We start from the raw sequence: 11971 nt of genomic DNA, 5'->3' as shown, positions 1-11971 counted from the left end.
ATTTTTACCTGGGCTGACAGTAAATGCGTAAGCAAAACCCTTCTGCAGAATAAATATTTACTCTTATTGTGCAATTTTCATCATATTATGTACACAGCTTGATGTTGCCAAGCTTAACACGTCCACTCTGTCATAGTCAAATATCGATTATCCTTTCAGAATTTCAAAACATATTTGTGAAAAAGTAAACCATCGGCTTGTTCACTGAATCATTCACAATCATTCAATCGTTCACTGAATCCACACTGTCATCAATTTATTGACTGCCATTGGTGGCTGTAGAAGTCATTGGTCCATTATTTTACCAGGGCTGGCAGTGAATTATTAAAAACAAATAATATTAATAAAAAACCTCTGCATAATTATGTACACTTATTTTGTAATTTTCATCGTATTATGTGTACAGCTGGATGTTGTCAAGTTTAAATGTCCACAGTGTCATATTCAAATACTGATTGATCTTTCAGAAATTCAAAACATATTTGTGAAAAAGTCCACCTGTAGCTTGCTCACTAAATCACATCGTTAGGTGATGGTCCACCATGTGCTCATAAAATGCTATCATTAGCCAAAATTTTCCACCCTGTCATCAACTTATTCTCTCACAATTGTGGCTGTAGAAGTCATTAGTCGATTATTTTAACTGGGCTGGCAGTGAATGACTTAAAACAAAACTCTGCATAATAAATATATATTTACCCTTATTTTGTGATGTTCATTATATTATGTGCACAGTTGGGTGTTGTCAAGCTTAAAATGTCCTCTCTGTCATAGTAAAATATCAGTTGACCTTTCAGAAATTCAAAATTGTCCACCCTGTCAGCAAGTTCACATATTTGACTGTTTGAAGCATGAGGAAGTCTTTTAACTGGAATTTATGTTGTCTATTATGAAAGGTAATGTGTCCTTAATTTACCTCATGCGTGCATATGTACTGTAGTGGTGAAGCTAATCGGGGCCAACGTTTACATACACTGCAGCAGTGTTGCCTATCTTTATTCAGAATGTTTAAAAAAAAAAAGAGAGTGATTAAATAGGGATAAAAGAACAGAAAGCCAAGTGTTTTTATCTGGTCACATTTTTTTTAATTAACTGCTTATGTTGTTTAAAGTAACATTTTACTACTACTCGTAGAAGTGTAAAAGGAAGTGTTAATATGACGTAAAAACAATAAAAAAAAGGACAATTCTTGTATATATCCATCAACTTCTCTATAAAAAAAAAAGGTCAAAGGAAAAGAATGTTGATTGTTTGAGGGTTCCTGTCTTGATGTCTGGTGAGGTATATTCTGTCAAGCTGGTACAGAGGCATATTTTTCCCAATTGTTTTGGTAAATTGAGGAGTTTTGAGCTAAATGTGTCTGTATTTTTTTCACTAAATACCACCTAAAATATTCCTTGTTATCCAAGTCCTACCGTAAATACCCTGCAAAGAGAATTCAGAGTTTGAATCTAATTGCGTGAAACATGCAAAGATTTGTGGAGAAACTAAATAGAGGTAAACTGTTTTTCAACATTTCACTTCCGATTTTTTTGGGCACATTGCTCGTCTCGCATCACGCACTTCTGAGTCGGTATAGAAGAGTGCCTTTGTTAGGTAGCTATGTCTACACCCTGAAAATATGTCTTCCATTAGAATAGTCTATTGACTTGGCCTCTTTAGAGTGCCTTGTTGTTGGCTGTGAGTGCACACGCCATGGAAAGGCGGAACAGTGAAGTGTGGGGATACAAAAAAAAAAGAGTCTGACATGAATGTCAGTGTATGAGCTTCGTGCAGGTGTGGCTGCTTTAGAGTGCCTCGTTGTTGCAGTGTGAAAAAGTCCTACCATGAAAATTTTCAAAAATCTAGTTATGTGTAGGCAGATGAAAGATGCTAGACAAAGTAGCATCCGTTTTTACGTTTTTAGAAGTGGTATTTGATTGACAGCTGAGTGGAGTGTGGCTTCAGCACATTTGGTGGACACGACCACAGCGTTTGAGAGCAGAGAGAGCTACTTTTTTTTTTTTATGATTTTGAAGCCTCCTTTTTTAGATTTGTTTTAATCATGTAACAATCAGGGTCCTTATTAGGATTTCCCCAGGACATCCATTGATAAGACATTTTAATTCATTCTAATTACATTTCATGCTGTTTTTTTTGTTTGTTTGTTTTTTAAATATGCGGTATGTTTATTTATTGAATTGAGTGATTATTTTGCATGCCACACTTTAGGAATTGCTGTTTTAATGGAAGGCTCTAATATTATGAATAATCCCCATGAGAATTCAATCCAAGAATCTCCGTCTAAAGGGCTCTAATTCACACATCCATGAGAGGTAGAAGTCCATTACAGTAGAACTGCATTCTGCCCAGTTTCTTCTCCTTCATCCTTCTATTCTGGAACCAGATCTTCACCTGCCTGCACAAAAACAACATCAAGACACACTCAGATGATTTATAAAAAGATCATAAATAAAAATAAATATGAAGGCTGAGAACAAGGCATCTGATTTAATGAGGATATTGGGTGTCAGCCTTTTCGCTGGCCAAACAAATGACAGCATGTGGTCGGATTTAGAGCCATGATGTCATTTGGTATCATCGTAAACATCGCAGTGTGAATAATAGGGATATGCTATTAACGTTAGTATGTAAAGTATTCATGTGCCAATATTTGAACCCTTAAAAGATTCTTCAAAAACTGTCACTTTTCCCCCACGTTTTTTGATCTTTTTTTTAATCCTCTATTATGAAATTAGACGTCATACACAACCTTACCCAACACGACATCCTGCATGCTTTGAATGGCGAATACTAGCGACATCTGGTGGACTATTACTAAACACATTAACTTAAATTAGAGGGGGAAAAAAATCCTAAAGTGAAAGATTGCATTATGTTATTAATACAAATTTTGGTTGAACAAAAAGGGCATTTTCAATGGGTCCGTTTTTGTTAATTTTGTATAGCTTTGCTCTTTTTTTGTGGCTAATTTAACAGATGACAATCCCAACATTTAAAAACAAAACAAAACAAATGGTAACTACCAAAGCAACCTATTAGCACAAAATGTAGGAAGTAGGATGTCTCAAGCTATTATCCATAATTATATTGCTTTTCCATTTTGCTGCATGCTTTGAATGGACAAAAGTAGCGCCATCTGGTGGACCATTATGGACATTTTTAACTTTAAAATCGACACTATTCCATATTGTAATACAGTACAGTGGTGCCTTGACTTACGAGTGACCTATGTTACAAGTTTTATAAAGTATAAACTAGTGTTTTTCTTTTTACTTTGTTGTTTAAACATGCTAGCACAACTTTCAGAGATGAATGCTAATTTGTGGCAGCAGACCCAACTCAACTCAAATTACACTTAATGTCATGTATAACGAAAACTAAACACCCAACTTTGCCTTTGGAATGTCTGCAACTTAATGCTAACACACAATGTAAAATGCCATAGACGGACTAACAGATAGCATTAATAGTAGCGTTGTTATAATCTATTAAGCACCAGATATTTTAACAACAACAGTACAGCAACAAAACAGGACTTTAAAAAAATATATATCAATATTTATTCAACTAAGCCAAAACGGCGTAAAAATGTTATGCTATTATCCATCATAACAGGTGAAATATGAGGCTTATCATTTCAGTAGCAAGGCACTTATGCACAAACAGGAAAATAAATTGTGCCGCATGCTTTGAATGGGAAAACATAGTGCCATCTGGTGGACAAATATGACAACAAATTTACACAAAAGCAGCGGTCCAAATTGAGATCTTAACATAAAACTTACATAATATTAACAGATGCGGTAAATATGGAATTAATTACATTTGTGTTGCTGTTGTTTGCATGTAGTTTTGGCTTTTGATTAAAGGGTTATCATATTCAAAAAACAGAATGCATCTTTTGACACACCTAGCACTCCTTTTCCGTTCCTTTCATGAACAACAATAATGTTCCTGCCATGGGTCAAATTGACTCAGGGCATGTTTAATGATCCAAACGTGTTCGATTCAAAACAAAAACCATTACAATCATGTAATATTATTATTATACCATTACTACAAGTACAAGAATGTTCTTACAACACTACTTTGATTCTTTTTTGTTTGGGGTTGAGCTTAATGGCTCACTTTCAGTCTAGACATAACAAAAAGTTATATGCTTATCAAAAACGTAATTCCATTACTTTTTTTTTAAGAGTGCAGGCCAAATAGTTGAAGCCACTGTTGCTATGTGACTGCTTTGCATATAAATAAACGTGAAACGTTCACCCCCTTGCAAGAAGGAGCCTGCATGGAAACTTGCTATGTCATCGAAGAAGCTTCAACGCTGCAGGAGATGAGACATGTGAGCACGTACGTTACGCACTCACGTGTTGTTATTTTTACGCACGTATTGCACAAGGTGACATACACGTGCACGTACCGGTCAGTAAGGTGCAGGAGACCAGAGAGCTGAGCACGTCGCTGCTTGTTGACGTAGACGTTGAAGAGGAATTCCTTCTCCAGCTCTCTGATCTGCTGCTTGGAGTAAGGACAGCGCTTCTTACTCCTCCTCGCTGCAGCTGACGTGACACAATCACACATTTATGACACATAGACAAGAGAATAGAAGTAGTTTTGGTCAAATGGTGAATTTAGAAAGGAAACGCAAAATTGCCTTTTTTTCTTTTGCATTTATGATAAGAATACACCCTTAATTTGAAACCAAGCTGCAATACTGTACATGGGTGGATGGGGGGGGGGGGGGGGGTGGAAGGGGGGTGTTGGCTATATAAAATTGGATTTTGGTCTTAAATATTTATATTCTATAATTCAGAAAATACAATTTACCCCCTATCCGGTAACAATTCACTTCAATATTTTTATTGAATATAAATTTCTGTTCTTGAATTGTTTCTTACTATAAATGAAATTAGGACCTTATTTTTTTTTTTTTAAGTTTATAATTTTATATATATAGGTAATTACGTTTTCATCAATTGTTTTCGTAGCTATACATAATAAATTATCAATATAATTTGCAGTATTTTTTTACAATACGAAACTTCTTTATTAACGCATTTTATGAAACAAAGTAGGCCTACATGTTATTACTCATTATTGACCTTGTAGCTTACTAAAATTTTACATAATTCATAAATAATATTAAAATATACAATAATTTATTCACACATTTGGTCTTTAATACATTTTAGAATAATTTGTATTATTTAAACTTTAATGTTGACCTTATAATTTACTCGAATCGTATTTACACTTCTTTAATGTTCATTATTTAAAAGATGGCCTTTCTTCGAAATACTAAAATCCTGTTATGAACTCGTTTTTTTCTGTTTACACTTCACCCATCAAAGTAACCCATAATAGCTTAAACCTTACAAATATCACAAACTATAAACCTATACATTAATTAAAGGCTTTATTAATTGCGCTGGTGGTCCTTATGCCTTATTTACGAGTTATGTCATTATTTTTTATGAAAGGCAAAAGTGGTGGATTTATCACTGAGAGCTAAAATGCACTTTGATTATTATTTTTTTAAGTCAATAATAAGTGCGTTAACGTCCACTCACTCGGGCCTTGACCAAACCCAGCGTCGCAGTCAAGTGGATCCAGCTCGACCTTTCTCCCAGTCTCGGGTGATTCGCACCCCGGTCTGTCCTTGTTCCCGTCCCCGCTCGACTCCGCAGCTCCGCCTCCCCCGACATCCAACACCGTCGACCCGCTTTCCTCGATTCCTCCTTGCCAAGGCAGGAGATTCTGTTCCTGGGTTCCTCTTACCAGAAAACAACCCTGACTCGGGTCCACCGCTGTGCAGGTCTCCGGGAAGGTGTGGTAAAAATGTGGCGGCGTTAAGGGAGGACACCCCGCTTGATACAGAGCCCACCTTTCCGGGGGAGGATGCTCGTGCGTGCGGGGCTCCGGGAAGCAAAAGCCCCGGTACCCCGCGGATCGAACCGCCGCAGCCGCCGCGCTGTGTTCCCACAGACCCGCACCGACCGAGCCCGAATCGGACGGCGGATGATTATAGCTTGGTAAATACATTTTTATTTCCAGTTGAAAATGTTCTCGTACATAAAAGTATAGGATATAAAAGGGATATAAAAGTGCAGCTGCACATGGCAAACTGCAGGAGATTGGGGAAACGTTTGGAAAAATCATAATAAGACTTTGACCTTGAGCCTGCCCACATTTTTTGGTCTGCAGGGTACAATTAAACAAAGGCACCGAGTGTTTTTGCTGTTAGGATCATGACCGGCTTGCGTGGACTGTCTCCCTCCAAGCATGTGAACTTTGTTTAGATTTGGTGCAAAAAGAAGGAAAAACATTCCTCAGGATCCTTTTGCTCCATAAGTCACAGTGCGTCTCACTGAATCTGGACCAATCATATCATCCCGACATAGGAAAACAAACATCCCCCAATGCGTTCTGCTTGCTAAAATCACACCTTTATAATGATGTACTTGATAACTACATCGACTTAGAATTAATGAGGCTGATGACATATGGTGTGACCCACCTTTGAGCCTTTTGGGTCCTTTAGGTTGTAGGAATGAACACAACTTCCTAAATCTTTGACGGACAGTATTGCTAATATCCAAAGCAGATCTACTTTTGAATTTCACCCAATGAGTCTAACAGCAGCTTGGGCCCTGAAAGAAAGCGTCCAATCTGAGCTCGCTTGGCAATCGCCTCGCTCAAGTCCAGTAAATCTGAGAGACGTCCCGGTTCTGCTTCTGCTCATGCTTTTTATGGGCGAAAGGGAAGATTTCCTTATCGCGGCTGCAGCCAAACGTCTGCGGCGGTTGGCTCTGGGTTGATTTATATGCAATTACATGGATACGATGTTAGGATTTCAAAATTTATCATTTGCGCATGATAATAAAGCTCAATTTTAACTGTTGATTTAATCATGTTTATAATGTTTTGGTTATATATATATATATATATATATATATATATATATATATATATATATATATATATATATATATATATATATATATATATATATATATATATATATATATATATATATTTCCCTTCAGGAAATAAAGAAAATGTAAATAATTTCTAGTCTTCCAGTTGGACTGTTGCCATCGTGAAACACATTCAAAATTGCTACCCCAAACACAAGTCAACCACTGTTCATGTTTGGATGTAAAATAATGTAAGAGTCAGTCTTGTGAAAGTGATGTCCTTTTTTGACATAATCGTTTTGGAGTACAGACCTTCTGTTCTTCGACATCAGGCAGAAAAAGGCACTGTGTCTCAATCTTTCTAGCATTCATTAAATAGTTCAACTGAGAATATACAGTCTTCTGGTAATTACTGTTCATATAATATTGTGAACATTAAAGATAAAAGGACTGGTAAAAGTTCGCTTTTAAATTTTCCATTGGCGCCATGATGATTTAAGCTGGGGCGGCTGCACTGTGGTCCAATCTATGATGTCAAATGCGTCTGAGCCTTTAAAAAATGGGTCTGGCGTCATGAGTGACATGGGAGTCAGCAAATGAGAATATAGATTAGCTGGCCATTAAATGGCTAAACTGTTAGCCAAACTTTTGTTGAGTGATGTTTGTGTATTTTGTCACTGTTTGTTCAATAAAGCGATTGGAAGTGCAACAGTGGCTGTTTATCCTCAATTTTTCAGAACCACCTGTGGAGAGATTACGATTTGTTCTAACTAGCGGTGGTGGGCTATGCTAAATTTGCTAGCTGTGTTTAGTGTTTAGTATCTTAAGCCAGTTGTACTTTGCAATATTTTGGTTATATAGCATAATAATTTGCAAAACAAGTGCCATTAAAAAAAAATCACAAAGTGAACACCGATATCAGGAGAGATGACGGTAGCATACAACAAAAAGACTTTGAAAAACAATCCCCCAAATTTTTATGTAGCAGGCTTTGAGCAGCTAGCCCTTAGCAGCTGATCAGCTGTAAACTTCCACCTTTGCCAATAGCGATCCAGGCTTTTTCTTTGTATCATCTTGACATGTTTATCATCTCATCTGCCACCTGTCTGTTTTCCAGCAAATGCTAAAGTTTTAGCTATTGCTAATGGCGGTTGATTTTATTGTACTGCATCTTATGGGAGATGTTCCCAATATTTTGTTTACCTCATGGGGTGGTTGAATAATAACAAATAATTGATTGATTGTATTAGGTGATACGACCTAAAAGAGCACATTAGCACTTCCCGACTTACTGTCAAGTATCACAGAGGATAAAAACACAATGAAGCCCGAGGGCCTATTCCATTGTGGTCCTAAGTACATAAAAAGACCACACGGCATAAAACATAGACATAAACGTGCAACAAGAAAGGTAAAAGCCAAAAACTGTTATCTTAGCATTGATTACATTTACACTGCTGTAGTGTTGACTTATTAGCATGTGGCTAACAGAAGCTCGCGGCATGTGGTCTCTCGTTAAATTGCTAACAGTAGTGCTGCCTTACATACAAGGGGTCAGTCCTTTAATAAAGCAGCTGAGACGCAAATCCAGCAATAAATCCCGGGTTTAGTTGACCTGGTCATTTGACAGCGGGAAAAGGTACGTCTTTGTCTTTTCTCGATGATTTATGGCACGTATTAGTTGCATGAGTCTGAGGAGGATTTTTCACATCACACGCCGTCCTGGCTTGAAAGTATGTCGCCCTGTTGGAAAACTCGCCAGCTGCTACTAAATACCCTTTTTTTTTTCTTTTACAGATTTTATGGAACCCACAATGCGTAATGTGCACAATTTTCCAGTTATGGATCCGTATTAGGGAAAAGTGACAGCCAACTTCCCGTTCAAATTTCAGTCATGGGTCCTTGATAATTTGCCCAAAATGGCTGCTTCAAGCCGAAATGGCCGATTTACTGTTCAATTCAGACATGGGACCTTGAGACTTTCAGGAAACCTGGATAAAAAAGATGTCTGATTTTTTTTTTTTTTAACTGACCGCCCAATGTGTGCTCTGAGTTAGTTTTGGATGGTTGCCTATTAAGAGCTCAGTTCAAAGGATCATCTGTGTTTTGCTTTTAATTTGGCTTTTTCAGTAAATAGAATGAAGGGCTCTTTAGAGAAGACAAATAAACACGGGAACACAGCGTTTACCATATATGTCTTGTTATCAAAATTAAGACTGTTGTTCCTATAGTGTTTTTTTTGTATTTTTTTGTATACATGTGATACAAGCACAACCTTATAAAATTCAATCCCGCAAATCACGTTCTGATGGCTAACGCTTTTCTTCGTGGCATGGACAGATATATTTTTTGTGGCTCAAACATGTAGGCATGTGTAGACAAAAGAAAGATGCTACATGAAGTGGCATTCTTTCTTTTTTTAAGCAGGGCATGGTTTAACAGATTCAGTGGACACGCCCACAGCATTTTGGAGTAGGGACAACTAATTGATTTTTAAAGATTCTAAGTCCTCCTTTTATATACTTAATTTTTTTTTATCATTCACATTTCTCAGGGCTGTAAACAACCCTCTTCTCTGTGGTGTGCCAAATTTACACGTGTTTTTCATTTTCACTTTACAAGGACTTTAAGTGACGACTGACTGTTTTATTGTGTTTACATGATTAAACAGTGGTAAGCTTCCTTTTACACTTGTAAGATACATGACACGTGGCTGTGACCATAGTCATAAAGTTCGTTTTGTTTGTTTTATTTTTTGTTATGAATGTTAAAATGTTAAATAACAGCACAATAATATCAAACAATTAGCAAAACAAATTCCCAAATTGGTTTATTTTGCACATTTATGACTTCCTTCCGAAAGATCAAGCTTGCTATATCAATCAAATGACGTCATATTTGTGTGCAGAGAGAGGTAATGCCACAAGTGTATGACATCAGGGTCAACTAGTTTAACAATTTCACCTGTTTTTGATGTCATTACACATGCAACAGTACTAAAACGGCCCATTACTTAGGCATGTAACACTGTTGTTAAACTTTAACAACCCTCTGGCGCGCGCGCGCACACACACGCTTATGAAAGCCTCACTAAGCTGTTTGCTTTGTGCTACTGTTAAAATGTGTTTAACTACAAAAAAACGAGACTTTAGGCTAAGCCAACAGTTGTCGATGTCTCACTGTGATGCAGTGCAGCTACAGACACAGAATTACATTTATCTGACAGCGTCAATCAAAAGTGAGCGTTGTCCAATGTTTGCCTTTTTAGATTTTCTCATATTGGATGGTGTTCCTAATGAAAGTCCTATGCCTGGGAAAAGTGCACATGAATAACAACACCAACAACTTCTCTCATCTTTTTTTATGGAGAAAATCTGAGAATAGTTTTAATGTTGATAGTTTTGCGTGCATTCTTGCTAGCTTCCATGCAGCGCGACGTGGCCCAAATCGATGCAAAAGCTTATCTGGGCTTTACTGTTAAAACGCTCATCGTCCACGTGACCTGCACGGCAAATATGAAAAATCAACATTTGTAAGGCCTTGGTCCGATTTTTTTGCAACGCAGGACAGAAAAGACTTGACATTTTGTTTAATGTCGAAAAAATTAAAAGGAAGCGAGGCAAAAACAAGTAATATAAAAACAAAAATGTTTTCGCTGCAACTGTGACGACCAAACGAAACGAAAAATATCAGCTTAATTTAAGATATAGCCGCCTAAAAAAATCTTCCGTTATACTGCACATTAAGTAGCTGACAATGAAACATTTCGTAATAGCCTTTTTTTTTCCAGTAGCGGGTGTGTTATGCATCTTTTTTATAGCATGTTATTGATTTATTGGATTGATTGAGTGTGATAAATAAACGTTACAGAAGATTATTATAGAAAGTAAAAAAAAAAGAACATCATAGCTGTTGTCGTTCAGCACAATTTCCATGTTCAAAATAATGTTTAAATAATGTAATGTGCATGTTGTCAAAATGTTATTGTTTTATTGTTGATTCTCTGCAAACAATTTTGAGATTATTTTGAACATCAAAATTGCTTGTTAAATCGCATTTATTATGATTATTATTATTCCTTATGTGATATTATTTCTTATCTGAAATAACAGGCACTGTTGCACAACAACTTTGTAAAATATTAAAAGACTAGATTGCAAAAATCTCGTTTGAATTAAAAAAAAAAGTCATTTACATCATTTGTACCCGTAAAAATGGTCAATATAACAGTCCAATGTTTTTTTTATCCTTAATTTTTTACCCCAAAGTTAGCTACACCTCACGAGGAAATAAATGCATTTTTTTTCATATGCTGTGCACATTTGGCTTTCTTTTTCCATTTACAGTATTTTGTGTATTTTTTGCGCTCACCTTGCACCTTGGTGTTCCATCAGCAGAAGCCTGCCTGCGTTTGTGTGTTTGTTTGTGTATGTGTGTGCATGGACATCTGTCCTCCTTACAGCGGCGTCTGTTGTTGTCTTTCTTTTCTTTTTTTTTTGACACAGTCAGACCGCCAAGTCCAATAAACGGCGTCGCCTCCCCCCATCCCTCCCGTCGCCCTCACTAAAGTGACTTTGAACCAAAGTGCCACAAACTGTGCAGCAGATACTTTACAAGGGATGCACGGCATTGCACGCATGCATGCAAGCAAATGGTGGACTGTAAAACGTCTCCTCAATGGACAGTTGGACACACGCACACGAACGCACTAACATGCACACGAATTATGTCTGTCTATAAAAACGAGCGTAATTATTTTTCGACGCAGCATGTGCGAGCGTATCACACATTGAAAAATGCAAATCCTTTGGATTTCCAACAAAAGTCAATTGTCTTATCATTAGATTTTTTTTTAACAAAGAGAGGGAAATTATGTGAGTTACCACATTTAAGTATTATATAAGAATTCCAATTGAAATTATGCTACATTTAAAACAACGACTGAACGTTTACAATCTTCCAATAAAAACGCTGCCATTCAGCATGCATTAATTCAAATTTAACATAGGCTTTAAAATTGTTATTATATGATTGTTAAACCATTTCTG

At 36.8% G+C, this 11971-nt stretch overlaps 1 protein-coding gene across 1 annotated transcript; it reads right to left on the bottom strand.

The window, feature by feature from the left end:
- Positions 1-2298: 2298 nt before the first annotated feature.
- On the bottom strand, positions 2299-6048 carry LOC147164145 (uncharacterized). Its single transcript, XM_086093514.1, has 3 exons — positions 5577-6048; positions 4427-4565; positions 2299-2398 (listed from the first exon to the last, which is right to left on the bottom strand). Exons 1-3 carry the CDS (start codon positions 6046-6048, stop codon positions 2299-2301), a joined length of 711 nt encoding a protein of 236 aa, XP_085949640.1.
- Between the last annotated feature and the right edge of the window lie 5923 nt (positions 6049-11971).

Source organism: Leptonotus elevatus, chromosome 13 (genome assembly GCF_054856555.1).
Source record: "Leptonotus elevatus isolate MCC_2025b chromosome 13, RoL_Lele_1.0, whole genome shotgun sequence".
Lineage (NCBI taxonomy): Eukaryota > Metazoa > Chordata > Actinopteri > Syngnathiformes > Syngnathidae > Leptonotus > Leptonotus elevatus.
Note: the sequence above shows the minus strand (reverse complement) of the source record. Positions and strands in the feature narration are given on the sequence as shown.